At 33.8% G+C, this 22,080-nt stretch overlaps 4 protein-coding genes across 8 annotated transcripts; 2 read left to right on the forward strand and 2 right to left on the reverse strand.

Annotated features, from left to right (window-relative positions):
• Positions 1–1,266: 1,266 nt before the first annotated feature.
• LOC103494995 (kinesin-like protein KIN-14S) lies at positions 1,267–5,876 on the forward strand. The gene is made up of 12 exons (XM_008456411.3): positions 1,267–1,432; positions 1,528–1,611; positions 1,998–2,137; positions 2,315–2,411; positions 2,505–2,768; positions 2,854–3,133; positions 3,382–3,543; positions 3,748–3,963; positions 4,048–4,085; positions 4,220–4,383; positions 4,485–4,598; positions 4,709–5,876. The coding sequence occupies exons 1-12, from the start codon at positions 1,426–1,428 to the stop codon at positions 5,531–5,533; spliced, it is 2,391 nt and encodes a 796-aa protein (XP_008454633.2). The 5' UTR covers positions 1,267–1,425; the 3' UTR covers positions 5,534–5,876.
• A 1,044-nt stretch (positions 5,877–6,920) lies between these two features.
• On the forward strand, positions 6,921–9,871 carry LOC103495028 (microtubule-binding protein TANGLED). Its single transcript, XM_051084722.1, has 4 exons — positions 6,921–7,178; positions 7,920–8,062; positions 8,175–8,239; positions 8,718–9,871. The coding sequence occupies exons 1-4, from the start codon at positions 7,071–7,073 to the stop codon at positions 9,692–9,694; spliced, it is 1,293 nt and encodes a 430-aa protein (XP_050940679.1). The 5' UTR covers positions 6,921–7,070; the 3' UTR covers positions 9,695–9,871.
• Positions 9,872–10,003: 132 nt separating this feature from the next.
• On the reverse strand, positions 10,004–15,075 carry LOC103495000 (mitogen-activated protein kinase kinase kinase NPK1). Of its 4 annotated transcripts, XM_051084720.1 has the most exons (19): positions 14,657–15,074; positions 14,523–14,564; positions 13,895–13,960; positions 13,705–13,815; positions 13,539–13,619; positions 13,371–13,448; positions 13,214–13,296; positions 12,758–12,839; positions 12,575–12,675; positions 12,377–12,416; positions 12,134–12,193; positions 11,970–12,019; positions 11,822–11,885; positions 11,684–11,755; positions 11,303–11,527; positions 10,887–11,182; positions 10,726–10,796; positions 10,494–10,593; positions 10,004–10,406 (listed from the first exon to the last, which is right to left on the reverse strand). In XM_051084720.1, exons 1-19 carry the CDS (start codon positions 14,954–14,956, stop codon positions 10,355–10,357), a joined length of 1,974 nt encoding a protein of 657 aa, XP_050940677.1. In that variant the 5' UTR covers positions 14,957–15,074; the 3' UTR covers positions 10,004–10,354. The 4 variants fall into 4 exon arrangements, with proteins under 4 accessions (XP_050940677.1, XP_050940676.1, XP_008454660.1 ...); XM_051084719.1 differs by having other exon boundaries at positions 10,726–10,793; positions 11,684–11,885; positions 14,657–15,075; XM_008456438.3 differs by having other exon boundaries at positions 11,684–11,885.
• Positions 15,076–16,384: 1,309 nt separating this feature from the next.
• Positions 16,385–20,583, reverse strand: LOC103495046 (putative UDP-glucuronate:xylan alpha-glucuronosyltransferase 4). 2 transcript variants are annotated; one of them, XM_008456471.2, is made up of 3 exons: positions 19,658–20,575; positions 17,743–18,384; positions 16,385–16,948 (listed from the first exon to the last, which is right to left on the reverse strand). In XM_008456471.2, the coding sequence occupies exons 1-3, from the start codon at positions 20,544–20,546 to the stop codon at positions 16,638–16,640; spliced, it is 1,842 nt and encodes a 613-aa protein (XP_008454693.2). In that variant the 5' UTR covers positions 20,547–20,575; the 3' UTR covers positions 16,385–16,637. The 2 variants fall into 2 exon arrangements, with proteins under 2 accessions (XP_008454693.2, XP_008454698.2); XM_008456476.2 differs by having other exon boundaries at positions 16,386–16,942; positions 19,658–20,583.
• Positions 20,584–22,080: the final 1,497 nt, after the last annotated feature.

Consider the following 22,080-nt stretch of genomic DNA (forward strand, 5'->3'; position numbering starts at 1 on the left):
AATTCAAGGATTAAAAAGATAAACTATACTTTCGTCATGGTCATGGTTATTAATGTACAATAGATGGATATGGGGTATATAGATTTAACTCTATTTACAATAATAATAAGAAGAAGAAAAAGAAGAAGGGAAATTGCATCAAATGACAAAAAAAGTTAGAAAAAAACAGCTCATAGCACGTCTTTTTTGCATATTACAAATATGAAAAAGTTAATTAAATATATTAACATCTATCAGAAGGCTATCAAAAAGTTATAAGAAAGCTATCAAAAGACTATCCTCTTTTAAATTTACTACTTTTGCAATTTAGAAAATGCAGTGACATGGGCTCTATTATCATAAAAAATTTTGCTATTTTTTAAAACGTCCCTAATAATAATATTAATATAAATTAATAATAGGGGTCTTTTCAAAAATATAAAAAAGCGGCAAAGTATTTAGACTCTAAATGATTTTTTAAAATTTTTTTGCTACACGATCGTTTATTTTTTTATACGATCGTTTAGATTTATTTACACGATCGTTTAGATTTGGCTAAATGATTTTTAAAATTCTTTTGGTACACGATCGTTTAGATTTAGTTATCCAAATTCAAACGACTTAAAAAAAGTAGAGGAAAAGAAGAAAGATAATGAAAAGAAATCACAGCAAAAAAAAAAAAGAAAGAAGAAAGACAATTGAAAGATTAAACGACATAAAAAATAATCAGAAAAGAAGAAAGACGAAGAAAATATTAAACGATGTAAAAAAGAATCAAAAAAGAAGAAAAGACATTGAAATAAATGCAAAATCAAAAAAGAAAAAGACCATGGAAAAAAATTGCAAAAAAAAAAAGGAGAAGAAGAAAGATGATGGAAAGATTTAACAACGTAAAGAAAGTATTGAAAAACAAGAAAGATTATGGAAAGAAATTGCAGGAAAAAAAATGAGAAGAAGAAAGACGGTGAAAAAAATCGCAGGAGGAAGAATATGAAAGAAATCGCAAGAGGAAGAAGATGATTTTATGGCGAAGAAGAGTAAAAGATGGAAGGACAAACCTGAGTATTTAAAAAATGGCTAACTTTATGAATTTTCCTGTAAATAGTTTGATATTTTGTTATATATAAGTTCCTTTAATAATACATAAATAAATAAATAAAATAAAATGAAATTGGCGGGTCGGGTCGGGGTTCCACGAACCGGATTGGAAAAGTCTGAGCTCCGAAAACGTAATTTTGAGATTTATCTTATAGCCGTTTGAAAGAGGTTGGATTCAATAGCCCGCTCGCCATTTCAAATCTTTGAATTCAATCTCAAACCCTACGCGACCGTTGCTCTCTCTCTTTCTCTCTCTCTCTACACTCAGCTCTGTCATTTCTTCTTCTTCTCCATCAAAATTCTTGGAATTTCTCTCGAAATTCACATCCTCCATCTCTCTTTCAAGCCATGGAAGGTACTTTCTCTCTCTCTGGGTCGGGATTTTGTGGGGGAAATGAGTGCATCCAGATGGTTTTGTTGTTAATTGGGTTTATGTTGTTTCAATTTCAGATGTAATGGAAGTCGTCTCACAATTATGCTCCCCGGCTGTTCCTTCTTGTGATTCAAGGCCTTTGCCTTCCATTTCCGGTTCAGGTTCGTTAGTTCTTTCTTCTTCTTTTGTTCCTAATGATTCTTTCTTGGTTTCGATGTGCATAGAATGTTTATTTTCTTGGATCTGTTCCGACCCAGATGATATGGGTCTGTTTTTGCTCTTTTTTATGGTTGTAATGGGAAAGAGCAATCAACTTAGAGCCCTAGAATTTTCTGTTGTTCACTTGTTTTTGCTCTCCTTTGTATGTTTCTTTCTGTTATTTTTCTACTTCCACTCCTTTCAGATTTGTCTTGATTTCGGTTTGGCAACTGCGAATTTTGTGGATTTACTTTCTTCATTACCAATTCTTATGTTTAGGGTTAACTTTTCCGTTAACTTGTTTGCTCTTTTCTCTGGTTCTATTTCACTAAATTTCTGATTGGTCCAGATATTGATTTGTGCGAATCTTTTGAATGTGCTGATAAGTTGGAAAACGAATCGTCCAGTGAAACCGAATTAACATCCTCACATGGACAGCATACTCTTCCAATTCTGCAAAAAGTCATTGACTTGGGCAACAAAATTAAGGTATGAAATACTTGAGGTCTGGTTTTTTCTTCAATTGGCTGGCTTATAAATTCTTGATATGGTGTAAATTTGTAATTACCTTTCATCATTCATGCTCTATATTATTGAGTATATACGACAATTTTAAATTTTATTTTCTTCTTTGGCAATTAATACATTGTTAATTTCTGGTTTCAGAATTTGAAGAATGAACATATGCTCTTAACTGAACGATTCAAAGTAGAAACTGATGCTTTTCCAGGCCCTGAAGTTGTAGAAACTCTTCACCTTCTAGGTATTCTTCTGCTAACCAACCATTTTCCTTCATTTTTTTTTAAATAACTACTTCTTAGCAAACTAATCAGTGGCTATTCCTTTTTCCTTTTAGGTACAGAGAATGAACGTTTGAAGAAGAAATACCTTGAAGAGTCCACTGAGAGAAAAAGACTTTACAATGAAGTGATTGAACTGAAAGGGAATATTAGAGTTTTCTGCCGATGTAGACCATTGAATCAAAGTGAAATAGAAAATGGATCTACCTCTGTGATTGAATTTGATTCATCTCAGGAAAACGAGATTCAAGTTCTTTCTTCTGATTCTTCCAAAAAACTGTTTAAATTCGATCATGTGTTCAAGACTGAGGACAGCCAAGGTGATTATGGGAACTAGTTCCTAATTTAAGTTACAGTGAATAGTTTACTAATTCATGTCTTGATGATGGGTTTCCGAATTTGCAGGAACTGTTTTCAGTCAAGCTAAACCTGTTGTAGCGTCAGTGATGGATGGCTATAATGTCTGCATATTTGCTTATGGACAAACTGGAACAGGGAAAACATTTACAATGGAAGGAACACCTGAAAACAGAGGAGTCAACTACCGGACTCTGAAAGAGCTGTTTAAGATTTCAGAAGATAGAGATGGTGTTGTGAAATATGATTTGTACGTCAGTATGTTGGAGGTTTACAATGAAAAGATAAGGGATCTCTTGGCAGATAACTCCAACCCAAATCTAAAGAAGTGAGTTTTTTCCTCTGGTGACTTCTAATGGATGGTTCCATATGTCTATATGACTTGCATATTTGTAGACATTGTAATGTCTGTAATGTTGTAGGGTTGAATGCTTTTAGTTCAAGTACTCTAAAATATTTGTTGCTACATGATAATTTATTGGTAGCTGTCCTCCACTAGATCGACTACTGAACACTTGAATGATTAGTAATGTTCAAAATATTGGAAAGAATTGTTAATATGAGGTTTGTTTTAAGGTTGGAGATTAAGCAAGCAGCCGAAGGAACACAGGAAGTCCCTGGACTGTTTGAAGCTCAAGTGTACGGAACTGAAGAAGTGTGGGAACTACTTAAATCTGGAAGCCGGGCAAGATCTGTTGGGTCCACTAGTGCTAATGAGCAGAGCAGCCGGTCTCATTGGTAATATTCCTATCTGATCATGTTCTGAATCATCGTGAAGAACATGTTAAGAGATATCCTCTACTAACATCTTTTACAACAAAATTGATACACTTTTCATATGCCAACAACTTCTTAAACAACATATGTTAAGTAAGTTTTGTTCTTACAAGATGATTTGACAGATAGAAATACTTATGCACGCCAATAACCATATGTATGCAGTTTGTTGCGAGTGACTGTCAAGGGAGAGAATCTTATAAATGGACAGAGGACAAAGAGTCATCTTTGGCTGGTGGACTTGGCTGGTAGCGAGCGCGTGGGGAGGATTGACGTTGATGGTGAAAGATTAAAGGAATCTCAATTCATTAATAAGTCACTTTCCGCTCTTGGTGATGTCATCTCTGCCTTGGCTTCTAAAACAGCTCACATTCCTTACAGGCATTTCTCCATCCAACTATCCCGTTTGCCTCGGAAATTTTCTTAGTATATTGGACTGAGTTTTGTTTATTTTTCTTGTAACAGAAACTCAAAGCTCACTCATTTGCTGCAAAGCTCTCTAGGTATGGGGGCTTTACCTTAATACTTTGCACCCTGATATCTTTACTTTGAAGTCTCAGTCTGAGCTTCAATTTAGAGGTCTCTGTTATTTGTTTTATTTTTTATTACCGTGGACGCTAATTGAAATTCTGTGCAGGAGGAGATTGCAAAACGCTAATGTTTGTACAGATCAGTCCAAGTGCAGCCGATGTTGGAGAGACACTCTGCTCACTAAATTTTGCAAGCCGTGTTAGGGGAATCGAGAATGCCCCTGCTCGCAAACAGACAGATCTCACAGACCTGTTCAAGTTCAAGCAAATGGTATATGAACACACCGGAAATTTCAGATTGTGCTTTTTATTTAAAGATTCTTCTTTTTGTGTTTTGGCCTTGTTTTAAACAATTGTTGTTGAAATTTATAGGCAGAGAAGTCCAAGCATGACGAGAAGGAAATGAAGAAGTTACAAGATAATGTGCAATATTTGCAGTTAAGACTTGCGGCTAAGGAACATACTTGCAAGAATCTTCAAGAAAAGGTAAATTTGAAGTTCTTTATTATTGTTGTGCCTTTTTACATCATTGCACAATTTGCTTACATGATCTTCATTACGAAGTGAACACAAAATTATTGTTTGTGTACTAACAGGTTCGAGATCTCGAGAGCCAGCTAGCGGAAGAGAGAAAGGCCAGACTAAAACAAGAAAATAGAGCTCTTGCTACTGTTGCTGGTGCCGCCTCTCAGCCTTCAGCAATGCAACCTCTTCCAAAGCTGGCAGGTCTTAGAACCATTCCAGAGAAGAAACCACCATTGGGTCCTTCAAAGCTAAGGCTTCCCCTAAGAAAGATAACAAATTTCGTGCCACCAACTTCCCCCATACCATCCAAAAAAAGGCGTGTCTCTTCATTCATAAACACTGCTCCTCCAACCGAAGGCAAAGAAAATGTCCCCAAAATGAACACAACTGCAGCAGCCAACACAAGAAACCTTCGTCTTGGTAGACGAAGTTCGCTAGCTGTTAGGCCAACTTCAACAATGACTACAACAACCACAACAACTACAACACAGGTTTTTCAACCCAAGAGACGTGTCTCAATTGCTACACTTCGTCCAGAGTTGCATTCTCACATGACAACCCCACTCCAGACCTCAGCCTCAAAATTCAATAATGGAAATGCTGCATTGGGGGCACAATTATTTGCAGCAAGGAAAGCAAGATATTCAAAGCTATTCTCTCCATTACCAGAGTTCCAAACAACAACAGTAGAGGCAACACCTATTGCTGCCATGAGGAGCAGTAGCAAGTTCATGGGAAGTCCTCCAACCCAAGGTGGTGGTTCAAGAAATGGTAAAGTTATAGCATTACAAAGAAAACCAATTGTGTGGAGTCCTCTCAAGTTAAGAGGACTGAAAACTTTCAGGAGGCCATCTTTAATACCATCCCGACCTTCCTCGACGACCGAGTTTCAATGACAACATCATCTCTTCAACTTTCTGTCCAACGATCGTTTCTTCTCTAACATCTCATTCCCATCAAACAAAGCCATCAGTGTGGAGTCCTCTCAAGTTGTGTGCTCGAAACTTGAAGGATGTCATTCTTTGATATCACATCTCGATTTTCCCACCAAGTTTTCATGACGACCCTTTTTGTACAACAGTGTTTCTTATCTAACTTCTTCGCTCTGTCTACAAATAGTTCTATGTGTATTTGTTTTTTTTTTTTTTTTTTTATTCATATTATATTTCATTTCTTGGATGTTACAGCTAAATTGTATGCTTCTGGCTTACCAAATGAAGTCTCATAAACAAGTTAGTCTTACTTTGATTTTGGATTCCTTGAGATAAGATTGTTAGTTTCTTTGTATCTTTTGGTCAATATTGTGAACCATTGAAAAACTCCTGAAATAATTCAAATAAATCCATACAATTAGGGAAAGAGTCCTACAAATTACTTCAATTAACCAATTTATTAATTGTACATACTTAGTTTGAAATACAAACTAATGATATTCTTATGGAGTAAACACTTGGTTTTGTACCCAAAAAACTTGGGGTATAGGTTTTATTTTCCCCTTTTCTTTTATATTCTTATGGGGTAGAACATGAAATATTATGTATACATTTTAATAAACAGCACCACTCGATTTGATGATTATAATATTAGTATGTTGATTTTATTAGTAGATATCATTTAAATTCAATATTTGGTCTCCCATCCTTACATTTACATTTGTTGTACTTTTAACCACGAAAAAAAATAGAAACTAAACATAAATACAATTCAAATTTAAAGATTAAATCGAAAAATTCAACCCTTACAACTATCATTATAATAATAAATCGTTAAAGTTATCGATTAACTTTCTTCATCTTCAATAAAGATATTTTATCATTCTCTCTAAAATTGAAATGTTTATCATAAATTCATAATCGAAAGAAAAATAGAAGAAAAGAAATTTCTCACAAAGAAAAAATGCATTATTAGACTTTTTATAGACAACTTAAAATAAAAGGAGCAAACCCTAGTTTTAAGATTTTGTCATTCTAGCTTTTGGTTTTTTTACTTCAATGATAATGGAGAAGAGACCCACACAGAGAGAACTAAGAACCAAATTCCAAAACGTAGCTTAGTGGGCCGAATTGGGAATGCATGGAAGGCCCATCAAATATTATTTTAACAAAATAAATAAATAAAAGTAGCCGTTGGCCCTTTGGCTTTCATATTGAATAGAGAAATCGACCGTTGGAACAACAAAGATACGTTACCAATTATCCAAAAAGCCTTCGCCTTTGACTTCTCCACTTGAGAGACAAAAAGGGAATTTATTAAGCAACAAGAATTTCAAATAACTCTCTCACAGTTCTGTATAGAGAGAGAAAATTTTGTACCCTCAAATCCACCCCTCAATTTTTCATGGGTATTTAGAGAGAGAGAGAGAGAGAGAGAGAGAGGTTTCTTTTTTTGTTTTTGCTTGAAGACCCACTTCGGAGATTCTTCAATTCAATCAAAATGGTTGCTAAAACCCCACCAAAACAAAAGAAAATGGTAGCATCAGCAGCAGCAGCAGCAGCAGCAGCCACTCTCAATCCAGTTCAAGTGAGAGAAACACTAAAGAAGGTAATGGGAAGTTCATGGTTTGGTTTCCCATTTGGGGAATTTTTTGTAAAAAAATTACATTAAGTTCTTTTGTTATGAGTGTGATTTGCATATGAGCTATTTTTGTTGTGATTTAAGTTTTTGGAGAAAATTGAAGATCTTTCTTCACTTTCAATTGATTGAAAATTTTACTTTGTTAGGTCTCTTAATTTGTTTCTTGAAAGGCATGATGACAACAAAGTTTCTATCTTCCATTTCGTTTTATGTTTCATTACTCTAATCTGGGTTCTTCATTTTCAGTACAAATTCTCAGCTCAAAGGTTGAAAATTTTAAATTCTGCTTCACTTTCTATGGAAATGGACACTCTGATCATTGGTTTCTGCAGCTCAATGTTCAGCTTCAATATTTGAAGAATCCAAAAATTGAGATTGTAAACTCAACTCAATTCAATAAACACACGATATTTGAGCAAATGTTTAGCTTCTTGTTCATACATCTTTGGACTAACTTCTCTCTCTCTCTCTTCCTAATAGAAGCCATATGCAAACAAAAAAACATAAAAAATCATTCTTATTCATTTTCTCAGGAAACAAACAGTCCCCAATGACTTCAGCAAGAACAATATATACTTTCTTTCTATGTAGCCATAAATCAGTGGAGAAACTACTCCTATTAAAAATTCAAGATTGAGCAAACACTTTAGCTTCTTCTTGTTCTTACATCTTTTGACTAATTTGTCTTGTTTTCAATGTGTTTTGAAGGTGGAAATGTGCATGAGTAGGCTACAAGAACTTCAATTCACAGTAACAGGAGGAAACAAAGTAATTTCTGGAGTGAGCCTCAGCCCACGTAGTACAAGAACATATCTTAAGACAAGCCTTAGATGTAAACAAGAATCTTTAAGGTAACAAACTCTTTTTCTATTGATTTTTGTTGGTTTTGTGTAAAGTTGAGATTTTTTCTCTTGTTTTATTTAAAAACTGAAATGGGTGATTCTCTGTGTTTCAACTTTGAAGGATTAAAAATGGTGGAGGAAAGAAATCTCCAGTGGGGAAGTTTCCATCAAATGCAGGAGGAGGAGGTCTCTTTCTTTACTTCTTAAAGTTCTTACCTTTTTTTTCCTTTTTGGTCAGTCGCATGTTTCAATTTTTTTTCTTTTTGAATAAAGTTGCATGTCACAATTAATAAAGAATAGACTTTTTTAATATCACCTAAAAAGATTTTTAAGCCCTTCATTGGTCTGAATAACATGATATTTTCAATTAGAAAAAAGAGTTAATGATGAAGTTCTTTAGGACATAATGATGAAGTATTTTAAAAGCTTACTAGTTGGTGTATATTGAAATCATAGCGAGTAAAGGTAATAATTTTTTTAAGAGCAATATTTAGGTGCTATCATAAACTATGTCATCTTTTTATAAAATCCTCATACCATATAAACTAGTTGGGTTGCAAAATGATGGGTGTGACCTATACAAGTATTTTCTTTTTCAACATTTAATAGCCATTGATTTTGGTATTTTTGGTATTTTAATTCTTTCGTTCCATATATTGTACAGGGGAGTGGAAGAGGATGTCTTTACCGGCAATGCTTGTAGGTGAAACCATTGGGGAAATACTAACTGCAAGTAAGTTCGCAAGAGAGATGGTTGAAGCAGTTACCATTAATAACACCAACAAAAATACATCCATGGATGACCCGAAAACGCCATTGACACGACAAAGAAACCGCAAACCAAACCTAGAAGATTCAGAATTAAGAGCAAGAAGGAAAAGAGAGAAGCAAGAAAAATTTCAATCAAGACGAATTGAATCATCGCATTCTCCATCACTTCAACGGGTTCGGTCCCGGATCAACTTCAAGGTTGTTTCACCTCCAACAAAAAGAGATGTCGTTGATAAAGAGAATGCACGGTATCTGGCAAATCGAGTGTCGCCTAGGAACAGGCCGTGGACGAAAAAGACCATACTTTTTCCAAACCCTTTATTCCTATCATCAGATAACTCCTCACAACAGCCAAAGTTTTGTAGAACAAAGTCTCCAGTGATCGCAAAAACAAGACAACAAACTCCACATAAGTTCTTGATCAAGTCTCCAGTGTCAGCTTCAAAGTTTCAGGTGAAGATTAGCCCACCAGTGGTGATCAAGCGATCGCCTACGAGACCAGTAGTGATCACGAGATCGCCTACGAGACCGGTAGTGATCACGAGATCGCCAACGAGACCGGTAGTGATCACGAGATCGCCTACGAGACCGATGATAAGCTCAAGTAAGCTGTCTCCAAAGAGATCCACTGCTTCCAAGCTGCGTCGGTCGTTTTCACCATCAAGGCTGGTAGCTTCCAAGTTGAGACAACCATTTTCACCTGCAAAACTTACAGCTTCCAAGTTGAGACAATCATTCTCACCTTCAAGATTGGCTGCTAGGTTGGTGTCTCCCCTGAAAAGCAGAAAAAGTGTACAAAAGTATGATGGGAACATTAATGTGAGTGGATTGAAACAGAGACCAATCAACAACATACAGATGAGAATTTGAAAGGATGGGTGGAGGAACAGTTTCTCACAATTATTCTTTGTTTGATATCTTCTCAATGTCTATAGTACTGGTTGATTCTTGTGTGTATGTGATTGGTTTCATCACATTATGCATCAGTTTGTCAATAACAGATGAGACTTGATTAAACTATGTAGTAAAAGTAAAAATCTTTATACTTTTTTCAATGTATTTATTATTCTCTTTGATTGATGAAAGGAAAGTTTGGTCAATTAAAAACAGATGACCCACTTACAAAATGTGCAAATCAAACAACAGTTACGTGTTTGATGAATTACAAATGAAACAGACTTGGAAAGAGAAAACCTTTGCCATTTTTATATCATCAAACCCAGAATATAGAATATTGTACACTAATAATACACTTTCTATTCACCACTGGATACAAATTTGAAAAACGTGTATCCTTTAAAAACCTCCCCAACCCAACAAAATCAATAAAAAAAAAAAAAAAGAAAAAGGAACAAAAACAGATTAGCATATATCGTCAATGTCTTCCTCTGTTTTCCCCCCATTTGAGAATCTGATCATGTAAGTCATCAAGGGATCTCTTCACTTCATGGACACTCCACAAGGACTGCAGAGGGGAAATGACAAATGAGAAGATAAACTCAGCTGGAGTCGTTTGAAGATGCCAATCTTTCAGGAGATGAAGTTTTCCCTGTTGTCCCTCCCAGCACCCGACACATCATCCCTGTCAACAGTTCTTCACAATCATGGAGATTGCCATAATAGAGTTTATACTTGCTGTTTAAAGGTAAAAAGAATTTCAGACATCTACCGGAATGGAGATGCAAACCGTGTCCGCTCTCTTGGCCTGCCCATGGCTTTATCCTTTGGAGATGAAGTTTTACCTCCCACGCCAGCTTGACGCATCATCTCTGTGAACAATTAAGAAAAATGTAAAATAGAATACACTATGGTGTGCGTCCGACAACGAACTTCTGGAAACACATTGGGTCATTCAATAGTTATATTCGTATTAAAGAGCATTAAATAATAATATCATCTACCTCGTTTTCTCTCGAGCTCTTGATCAAGCTCTTCTTTCCACTTCCTCTGTATTTCAGAATAATTCTTACTGCTAGATGATAACACACAGCGTCAATAACCCAAACATCAAAAATACAACACATGTAAACGATGACTGTTAAAAAACATCCAAAAGTCAAACCTTGGGCTACCAGCTTCTGACTGACCATGAAGTCCTTTCCAATCATTGAGTTGTGACCTTTGATCATTTGCATTACCCCTGCTACCACTCCCTGGGCTACCAGTGCCAAAAGCATCATGTGCTGGGGATGGGTTACCAGGACTTCGACTTGGCGACCGGCTTTTCGGGGGCAATTTCAAGTATTTAGGAGTACTTTCATCTTGTTTGCTCTCAATAAAAACTGGAGAGCAGGATGCATTCAAACTATTGTAGAACTCCTCATAAAGCGGTGACTGCAGTTTCTTCAATTCAAGAGCCTAAGCCATTGAAATCAAACTTAACAATTTAGAGCAAACAAGTTACTTTAATAAAACACCAAGAGTAAGGGAGAACTAGAAAGAAAAAATAAAGGCTAAACACTAACTGAAAATCCAAACCTTTTCATCCAAGAAAGCTTTAATTTTTGATTCAGTAAGCTCATCCTCATCTTCAGAAAGTGATCGCCCACTAGGAAATGAGAAGTTTTGTTCCTCGTCGAAAGCTCCAGAACAGCTTCCAGGTGCAAGAGCTTCTTCATGTAAACTGCTTCCTTGGTCTACTACTGGACTTCTATCAAATTGGCAATCCTCATCATCAGAGGGCTCACAAATTGGATTATAACTCTACAGCCAAAAGAATACGAAGAAAAATAAATAACTAAAATAAAATAAAGAGAGTTAACTTCCAGAACTTTGTGAACGAACTAAAGTGGCATACAGACATTGGGAAAAATAAATAAATAAAAAGGAGGGGAACAATGAACGAACTGTTTTACTCACCTTCATATTCTCATGTATAATAGAAGAGCCAATTTTTACTTCATCTAACATAAAATCATCCTTGTCATCAATCTGACACATTTCATCATCACTGTTTCTTCCCCACATATCACTTTCTAGTTTGTTTGTAGAGTATACCTTTGAGCAGCTCAAACTATCCAAATTGCAAATATCACTTGATCCAGGATGTGTTGGAGTTTTACTGTCAAAAGGAAGGAAAAGTCAAAAACCTTAATAATTGTAAGCAGGTAAATGCAAAGTCTAGTCACTGATTTTGTGGATTCACCTCATTTCAAGTTCTGAAGTACATTGTGGTGAATAGATTTTCAAGGGCTCCTGATGATGGAAAATCTACCGTTATAAACATGAAAACAAATAATCATGCATATTTGTTCTGGTTATTGTCTCTGGATTATAAAGTATTAAATACTATAAGAAAGATTTTTCAACCGTGCATGCATCACGTGACAGAAGTTGAGATTGGGCCTCCTCCCCAGTAACAAAAGGATGCTGCATGCAACAAAATAGAAAGGTTAGATGATAATAAAAACAATCGCTCCTTTGGCACTATTTCTGTCAGTGTATAACACGTCATTGCTAAAATAAAAGAGGAGAGGCACTATTAGAGACTCCGCAGCTCACTATTTGTTTTTATGAAGTAAAGAAAAAAAAATCAATCAAGTTAAGAATTACCTTCAAGAGTTCAGAGGCAGTTGGTCTTAAGTTTGGTTCCCTGCAATTTGACCAACATTGATTTCACTTTCCATGAGAAATAGTGGCAAAGAGAAGCAAAAGAAGAACACTTTAAATGAATCTCGAAGTTCAAACATTTTAAAGTTATGATTAGCTTCCTGAACATTGGGGTTAAAACTGCGAAGAAATGAAACATACTTCTGCAAACATTTCAACAGAAAATCTTTAGCTTCAACCGAAAGCTGCTCAGGGATTGGTGGATGAGACTTCGTTGTCCCTATATGAAAAAGAGCAGCAACCTAAAAGAAATGAATTGTTAGTTCACTCTAAAAAAATAATTTAATATATCCAGCACTAAAGCAACTTCAAGTCATAAGATACCTCTTGATACTGTTGGCTCCAAGGAGGCTTTCCTGTAGCCATCTCAATAAAGGTGCATCCAACACTCCATATGTCAGCAGAGCTAAAAATGATTATCACATACTTATGATCATCCATCTCACCAACTTAATATTTTGACAAAGGCAAAGCTACATAAGATCACCTAATTGTTTATTAATTATTGGGTTTTCTGAAAGAAGATTAACCTATCAAAAGCAAAATTTGACACGTGCATCTTAATCAAAATCCTCTGTGATCAAAGCACATCCACTTATACATAATTCCGTCCTAATTGAGCTCAACCTGATTTATCAACTAAATATATATTTAATTCGAATTTAAGTTTGTCAACAGGATTTGAAATCAACATTTTACAGTTGATAATTGGAATGGTATCCAAAAATTCAGACAAAGATAGTAGATTCTAAATAGAGATTGAAATTAGTCAGTTCTTACAAACTATGACCGGTCTGCAGAATTACTTCAGGAGCCATCCAATATGGAGTACCCTTCATAGACTTTGCTCCTGAAATTGTAGCCTACAACAAAGAGATTTTGTTCAGAAGGAAGACATCAGTCAAACTAAATTAAAGTAAGGGATCATTGACTTTACCAGCTCGACAACCTGTTTTGATGCCCCAAAATCAGCAAGCTTAATGCATCCCTTGTTGTCTACAAGGATATTTGCCCCCTGCAGTAGAATACAAGAAACTTGACCTATTTATAACTAAGACGGGAATAAGAAAAACATCTGCAGATTACAAAGATCATAAAAACCGACCTTAATGTCCCTGTGCATGATACCATTCTTGTGTAAATATTCCAATCCCAATAATAACTGTTTTGTATATGTTCTTAAAACCTACATAAAGTTGGTGTTAAGGATTAGACACTCAGTGCATCTGACATTAACATGTTGAAAGTTGTAAATAAAATAACTAACTTACTGCTTCAGGGAAGGCTCCAAATTTCCCCAGAAGTGATGCTATCGATCCACCAGGGACAAATTCCAATAATATATTTAAAGAATCGTCCTCTCTGACTGTGCCCAAGTATCTCTAACAAACAACACAATGCATTCAGTGGGAAAATTAATGGGCTTCTTTATGTGAATGAGAAGCAGAAGGCCATACTCACAACAATATTTGGATGAGAAAGATCCTTCAGAAGTTTCACTTCTTCCTCAAGCTCCTGAACTTGGGCCTGGTTGCAACAACAAAAAAACACTCAAATTTGACAATAAAGAATATATATTTATATATGAAATACACACCAATATGTTCAAAATTTCTTATTGTAATGAAGGAAAACAAAAAACCAATTACAAAAAATTATGATGAACGAGATTGGAAAACAAAAACAACGAAGCCTTGACTAAGAAACTATTTCTAGCATTTGCTTTAAATATTAAACAAACAAAAATTGAAGATTATAACTTTCATCAAATATCTAAGTCAAATCAATTAAAATACAAAATTAACAAAAACTCGAATTAACTAAGAGAAATATGTCCAGAAAATTTTACTGGCGAATACATCAGAAATGTGGTTGGTGGAAAATGGAACCTCTAGACTACAGTCAGCCATCTATGATCCGAGAGTATCAATTAAGTAAACACAATCTATTTATAGAGAACAAGTAATCAATTTAACCAATTAGAAAAATGGTATTAAATAGCTTCAAAGACGAGAATCAATATTCCAAAATAAAGAAAAAGGGTCATATAATTAGAATCAGGTCCACAAGTGGAAACAAAAATCCAAACCTGCGCTTTCTCCTTCGAAGCACCATTAGCAGCAATCAAAACCTGAAAGAGAAGAATCCAAAAAAAAACGATGAAAAGAAGATCCAACAAAACAGCAGACGGAACTCCAAATTGGAAAAGTAGAATTGGAAAACCTGTTTGACAGCAAGAAGCTCTCCAGAGCCAAGATTCATGCCCATATAAACGCGACCAAAGGCGCCACAGCCAATCAATTCGCCTTTGCGCCATCGAATGGGAGGGTCGGTGTCTTTAGGAATGGGAGGGAGAGAGGAAGAGGAAGGGGAGTGTCTAGAGAAAACTCTGGATTTGCGGATGCTGGAGTTGATCTTATCAACTAGGGCTCCAACTCCAATTGCAGGGGAATGGGAATCATCGTTGTCGAGAGGAGGACGAAAGACCAATGATCGGCGAACAGAAGCGAAGATATCTTGCATTTGAGAAATCAGTGAAGAAGAAGAAGAAGAGTGAATTGTAAGAGAAAATGGAGAGTTTTGATTAATGGCGGTCGGCAAGAGAAAATTAGAATCTAGAGAGAGAGAGAGAGAGAGAGGAGGGAAAAGAAAGCGGAGAGTAATTTTCAAAAAAAAGAAAAATAATTAATTTAAAAATATGTGAAAATAAAAATAGAAAATAAAAAATAAAAAAAGAAGCCGACAGTGCAATTTTTTTAATAGTGAAGGAATCACTCTCTGGTGGGGGGAGAGGTGTTGAAATAATAATAATAATTTATATTCTCCAGATCCTATGGTATAATAAATAGGTCAAACTAGGATGACTATAATAATTGACTTTTACTACTTAATCTTAATGTTCGAGTGTTTAGATTTGAAGCATGTTTGATGTAATGCTTCTATAACACTATATATAATAATAACCTAACACTATTTCAAACTCTTATTTATCATCGTGTTTACTATTTTCTTTTTTAATTTACTTCAAACATATATTATTACCGTCTGAACTAAAATAATTAATACCTTAAATCTAAACTATTGCATGTAACCCAATCAAACTATAATAAGCTAGAATTATAATAGTGAAGCCCTAAACACCATCTTGGTATGTGGGGTGTTGAGTACGTTCTTATTGATTAAATGGTATGTGGATTAGGATACAAACAATTTTAGTATAGTTATAATATCGTGTGATTGGAATGCAAAGTATTTTATTAGTTTAAGTAGAAAATAATAATCGTGGTAATAAAAAGGAAAATGAATATAAGTAGAAATTTGTGACCATTGAATAAATCCAAGTTAAGTGTGTTTAGCTTTAAAGTTTCAATGAATGGGCTATCAATTTTTAACTATTGTTGAGTAAGTAAAAAAACACTTTGTATATATGTAGTAGCTATCGATATTTATAAACCTTTCTTAACTATGTTTTCTTATTCTCGTGAATTTAAGTATCACGATGAAAGAAGAAAATAATAATAATAATATATACAATTCCACACCTTTTGGTGGTGTTTCATACAAGAAGATATAAAAGAATGAGAATATAAAATTTTCTTGTGGCCACTGCTATAACTTTGTTTTTTAGAGTGAATGTTGATTGATTGGTTGTTTCTAATTTGTAGTGAAAAAATGGTATATCCTCCCTATTAGTCATAAAAGATATTTTTAAAATATTATAAATACAACAAAATTTAATGGTGAATAAACTATATCACTCTATTATTAATTGATCTACATTTGAACGGAGACTCTTCTAAAGTTAATTAGATCAAAATTTTGTAATACCCATGACTTTTATACTTTAATATAATTTGTTTTTATTTTAGGCCAAACTTTGCTATATTCACAAACTGTTGGACTACTTAAGTATTATAAAAAGGCAAGAAAACATAACTTCCAAGAAAATAAAAGAGAGAAAAAAAAAAAGTCAGTTAGTCTACAGTTTACATCAATTCCCAAAATTTCTCCATACCACTGTACATTATTCTCATTTCATCAACAAATTGTTTTTTTTTTTTTTTTTTATCATCTAAAGTTCAAACCCTGTGTGTGTTTAGTTCAAACCCTGTGTGTGTTTTTTATATATGTGTAAGAAAAAAACTAAGAGAGAGAGAATTATTAGAACAGTAAGAAGAAGGCAAAATTTGATTCGTGAGCTAGCTTAGGGAGCATGATCATCCATGAGACGGTGTCGTCTAGGGTCAGTGATCTTGATCTTCCAATGAGCATCAGCAAAAGTGGAGTTATTTCTTGCAATTCTTCTCCATTTTCTTATTCTTGAATCCATCTTCTTTGTAAGACCACAAAAATGTTGTAATTCAGTGGGCATGGATTCATAAATTTGCCACCATTTTGCATGGGCTGAATCACTTGCAAATATTTGGTGATCTTCCATGTCCCAGTTGCAATCATAATCTTTGTAACACATCCATGGCTTTAACCCCAGATAATGTATTGCATAAGGATCTGTACCTTACACAAAGAAAGAAAAAACAAACAAATTAAACAGTATTATTATTCAAAGTCTCACGAAGAAATTCAATTCAAACCTTTTGTGTATCTGTGTTTTAAACTTTGTCTCGTCTTTGATAACTTATTTGGTTTTCAGATAATGATTTGATTTTTGTTTTTTTTATGATCATGTGTTTGATAGTCACTTTAGGTTTTGATTATGGTTTTTTTAAAATTATTGGGGTTTTTTTTTTTTATAGAATTTAAGGTTTGAATACTTTGGATAAATTCAAAAAATTAAAACAAACCTTTTAGACCCTTTCTAATTTTTATGAGAATTTTAGATTTACAAAATAGATAATAAAGTAAATAAAAAAATAGGTCAATAAGAATGACTTAGAGTTTATAAATTTAATTTTCATAAACCAAAATTACTTTGTTTTTTATTTTCTATTTAAAAAAGTAAGCTTAGTTTTCTTGACTTATTATATCAAACTCTTAAATATTTTTTTAAAAATAATTGATCTAAAATTTGAAATCTAATAAAAGAAATTGAAACATCTATGATTGTCTACTAATTAATGTGAAGTGCATCAGTGTTTATCAATGTTTAATATCGATAAATTATCTTTTCTTAAGTAAAAGTGAAAAAATTGAACAAATATTAATTAGAAACTAGTTAAACAAAGACTAAACTCAATTAACTTTTAACCCTCATACCAAATAGTTAACAAAACTGATTCCAAAACCTAAAACCTAAAAATTATGAACCAAATCTAAGATATATAAACCCACAAAGTCAAGATTAAGCGTACCTGAATCATTTTCACTGTTTTCCTTCAGAAAGATCTTGAGATAGTTGACTCTAGAAGGAAGTCTATGCCACCAAGTAAAAACTTCATTCAAAAACCCTTGATCCCCACCATTATAAGACTTCAATTCAAAGCTTTTCTCCATCAATTCCTCAAACAAACAAGCAGATGGCTCAACAATCATAACCCCTGAATTGAACCTCATTTTATTATTAGCAGCAGCAGAGAGCTGAGGCAGAGCAAAGAACTGATCGATGTTTTTAAGAACCAATAGATCAGCATCAATGAACACGATTTTGTCGTACATCGTCAGCTGCCATATTCGTAGCTTGCTGTAGTTCCATTCGTTGTATGAGCCTTTCTCGGAAAACGGGCTGCGAATGCGATCAATTCTCATGACATACCAACCTGCGTCCTTGAGTGCTTGAATAGAGTTGGGGGAAATGGAGTTGTCGGCTAAGAGGATGAGGTCTTTGGATGTGTTGGTTTGGAGAAGGCTTTGAGCTAGAGCAATGGCTCCACAAACATATGCCTCTGAGGAGTGGAGGATTGTCACATAGGCTTGTTTTGGTTTGTGGTAATGGGTTGTTGTCGAATTGGTTTTTGGTGGTTTTTGTAACATGAAGTGTCTCCATACTTCTCTCCCTGGAAAAAACAAAAACAATGTATAGCATATTATTATGATTCGATTCGAATCGAAAAGTTAGTGACACTATATATTCTAAATTCTACTAATATAATATTTCAGAATGTTTGAATATTAGTCAAATGAGCTACACACTATAGCCTTACCCATGAATGAAGCACACCTTGGAAAGAATATAAATATATAACACTTAAATTTAAATAAAATCTTCTCCAGACAATAAATATAAAAGTAAATTTCAAGTTCTTTTACCTAAATTTCTTTGTAGTTCTATCTCATTTTGAACGTCCTTTAATTTAAATAAAAATTTGTCAAGACTACAAATATAAAACATAAACTTTAGATCAAAATTTTCAAACACTTCAACCATGAGATAGGGGAAGTTATAATGTTTTCATGTAAGTGTGTGTTGATAACATGATAGATATATATGATCTAAACAAAATCGAGTCTTGTTCAATATAATTAGGGTTTACCCAAATTATAATAATCTCTATCCCCTCTCTTAATCTTAATGTACATTATTAATCGAGATAATGATAGAAACTTTTTAAAATATTAGTTTCGAATTCGTTAAGCACTCAGGAATAAGTAACATATTTTTTCTTAAGTTGGGATCGGAGATTTAAATTCTCGTATATTATACTAAACCTAATATATTAAATTTCAAAGAACGAAATTATATATTACATATAAGTTTAGAAGAAGGAGATTCATATTTTGATTTAATGTAATAAGAATCAGATAGAGCAATAGAAATGAAAAAATGGCTAAAACAGAAAGTAATTTTGTTTGCAAAAATATGTGTGTGGTTCCCATGAACAATTAATAACTAACCAAACTTAGTAAAAGAAAAAAAACAATAAAGCAATAATTGACTTCCCAAAATCTCCAGATTTTCAGAAAAGCGTTTCTGTTTACTACAAATTAAACGTCACATACTAAATTAAACAATTTATGAGCCAAATAATACAATTAAAAATAACTTTAGATCATAGGAAAAGATTAATATAATTATAAAAAAGAAATTATATAGAAACTAGATAGTGTATAGTTAACTATATGAAATTCATTGTTCATTATCGATTAAGAATTTTAGAAAAATGGTTCATGATTCTCTTAATTTCTAAATAATATAAGCATATAAAATGGCAGTGACTTGAATTAAAAACCTAGAAGAATTAGGAAAAACAATGCAAGAAAAAAAGTAAATAAAATTAAAATTGAAAGAAAATGGGTTTTTATGGAAAATGAAGAAAAGAAAAAACGAACCTGTCCGAGCATAAACAGGCGCAAGCTGGCATGATCCAAAAGGCAATAAAATTTTTTGTTTCAATCTCTTAATCTCCGGTTTATAAACCCAAACATTCTCCACCGTTCGATCATCCTTAATCACAAGATCATCACACCTGAAAATCTCTCTCATCGCTCCACATTCTCCCAAAAACACAACGTACACCGTCCGGTATATTTCCTCCTCCACCCACCCACTCGCCACCGCCACTCTTGCCGCAGCAAGATTCGCCTGAAGCCGAAATACATCTCTACTCGTTAAGATTCCTCTCTTACACGGTATCCTCAAAACGACAATGTTTAAATCAGAGTAATCTTCTGTTTTTGGCATCGGAATGTTCGGACATTTCGGCGATGATTTGTATTTCTCATCTTCATCAATCCACTCCGGAAACAATCTCTCCCATTCGAATTCCTTTTCGATTCGATCAAAATCTATTGTTACCGTCTCGATTCTACTTCTTCGGTTTTCGATTAAGCCGAGGAGATGTAATGTATCGTGAATTTCGTCTTTGTCGTCGGTGCTTATGTTGATTAAACCGATTTTGATGGTTTCTTGAAATTCGCTGTCGATGACGGTGGGGATTTCGCGTAGGCTGTTGGTGATGGTGGTGGAGTTGGAGTTGGAGTTGGAGGAGAGGAGAGTGAAGGAGATGAGGAATAAAAAACAAAGGAGGAGGATAAAGAAGAGGAAGATGAAGAAAAGAATTAAGGAGGAGGATCTTGATCGTCTTAACTTGTTGATGAATTTGAAGAGATTTTGCGATGACGACGATGATGATGACGACGACGATGATGATGATGAAGACGGAGAATGAGATTGAGGAAGGGAATTGAGAAGGGGTTGCTTTCTAGTGAAGAAGGCCATGGAAAACGGTGAGAAATTAGAGAGAGGAGAGACAAAGGAAGGGGGGGTTTTAGAAAAAGAATGGGCGTTGGGGATTTTGCATGGCGGGACGGGCCGTTGAAGTTGTTATTTGGATGAACCGAATTTCCATCCTTTCTTTTTTATTTTATATATTATTTTTTTATTTTTTTATTTATATTTAATTTATATATATATATATATATATATATATATATATATATATATATATTAAATTATAGAGATATATTTTGGGATTTTTGTTGCCATTTCAATATTTACTTTTTGTACATTTCAGTTACACTTACCTTTGTATATCTCCTCAAATTGTTTGATCATAATTTATCACGTGACAAATTCTTTTGTTATTTTTATGCATGTCGTTTTATCAGTCATAGATTTTTATCTCTTTTCTCCTAATTGATTTGTCATATTGGGTGATTGACTTTAAGGGATAATTTGAAGGGTTAAAATAATGTCATCATGATCACTGAAAATCTAAAGAGTGTAGAAATGCATCAAGAATTGAGGATGAACTAATAAAAAATGAGTATAGAAATGATAAAAAAGAGGATTGAGAGTTGAAGATTGTGTGTATCACACCCCCTCTCAAACTACCTACTCTCGACGTAGGAGGCGGTGTGAAGCTAGCAAATCTTGTCTCTAGATACTTGACGACATCTGTCGACCTGATCCTAACTAAACAGCTAAGTTTAATTTATATGCAACTTTAGAATCTAATTAGTGAGTCGTTACTACTCACAACAATACTTTATAGATTCAACAAGTCGTTAATATAAGTATATATGATATGATGCTAAGATAAACATTGCAACGTTACAAACCAACTCCTATATGAAATTCAATAACAAATGCAACTTGACAAGTATGTCCCTAATACATGTTCAAGCATTTTCACTTGCATGCAGATATATTTACAATACACAAACTCAACTCGTAACAACTAACCACTAGTTGCAAGTGTGTTAAACAACAAGACTGGTACAACAGACTAGCGACAACAAGTCAAGCTCGGGAGTCATGATCTCTTCCAAGAAAGTGGAATTTATCGAAATCTTTAGCCTTCAAACTATATTATCAATCTTATTTTTAAGTATATATATATATATGAGTGGATCTAGATAACGATCTAGATAGTATTGTTTGAATGTCTTTGATAATATTTAACGAATAGATATCATATTTTATTATATATCAACTAATAGAAAAAATATCAACCAATTGCTAATTCAAGTAAAACACCATTGAAAAAACTATAATCAAAACTTTAGAGCACAGTTAAAATCAATTTCGAACTTAGATAACCATACATTGTTAATTACTCAAAATTTGTTATTATATAGTATGTTAGAACAAAACTCATTACCTAAAAACAATGAATATGTATAATTTAGTAAGTGATTCTAAGTGTATCGTTCACTAATATATAATCAAACTAATAATTTTTATAATTACAGTGAATTCATATTTATTTATAAAACTTTAAAAACATTATTGCAAAATTATCCACAAACTA

The sequence above is a fragment of the Cucumis melo genome, chromosome 5, assembly GCF_025177605.1.
Source record: "Cucumis melo cultivar AY chromosome 5, USDA_Cmelo_AY_1.0, whole genome shotgun sequence".
NCBI lineage: Eukaryota > Viridiplantae > Streptophyta > Magnoliopsida > Cucurbitales > Cucurbitaceae > Cucumis > Cucumis melo.

What these genes read in the sequence shown, in the direction of transcription:
- LOC103495046 (XM_008456471.2), bottom strand. Translation starts at nt 20,546, where the DNA reads ATGGCCTTCTTCACTAGAAAGCAACCCCTTCTCAATTCCCTTCCTCAA. An exon ending in GCCTGTTTATGCTCGGACAG is followed by an intron (nt 18,385 to 19,657) that starts GTTCGTTTTTTC and finishes TGTTTTTTCCAG; the next exon opens with GGAGAGAAGTATGGAGACAC. An exon ending in AAACAGTGAAAATGATTCAG is followed by an intron (nt 16,949 to 17,742) that starts GTACGCTTAATC and finishes TCTTTGTGTAAG; the next exon opens with GTACAGATCCTTATGCAATA.
- LOC103494995 (XM_008456411.3), top strand. An exon ending in ACAGCTCACATTCCTTACAG is followed by an intron (nt 3,964 to 4,047) that starts GCATTTCTCCAT and finishes TTCTTGTAACAG; the next exon opens with AAACTCAAAGCTCACTCATT. An exon ending in TGTTCAAGTTCAAGCAAATG is followed by an intron (nt 4,384 to 4,484) that starts GTATATGAACAC and finishes TGAAATTTATAG; the next exon opens with GCAGAGAAGTCCAAGCATGA.
- LOC103495028 (XM_051084722.1), top strand. Translation starts at nt 7,071, where the DNA reads ATGGTTGCTAAAACCCCACCAAAACAAAAGAAAATGGTAGCATCAGCA. An exon ending in TGTAAACAAGAATCTTTAAG is followed by an intron (nt 8,063 to 8,174) that starts GTAACAAACTCT and finishes TCAACTTTGAAG; the next exon opens with GATTAAAAATGGTGGAGGAA. An exon ending in ATCAAATGCAGGAGGAGGAG is followed by an intron (nt 8,240 to 8,717) that starts GTCTCTTTCTTT and finishes TATATTGTACAG; the next exon opens with GGGAGTGGAAGAGGATGTCT.
- LOC103495000 (XM_008456438.3), bottom strand. Translation starts at nt 14,956, where the DNA reads ATGCAAGATATCTTCGCTTCTGTTCGCCGATCATTGGTCTTTCGTCCT. An exon ending in ACTTCAGAACTTGAAATGAG is followed by an intron (nt 11,886 to 11,969) that starts GTGAATCCACAA and finishes TCCTTTTGACAG; the next exon opens with TAAAACTCCAACACATCCTG. An exon ending in CGGTTTGCATCTCCATTCCG is followed by an intron (nt 10,407 to 10,493) that starts GTAGATGTCTGA and finishes AACTGTTGACAG; the next exon opens with GGATGATGTGTCGGGTGCTG.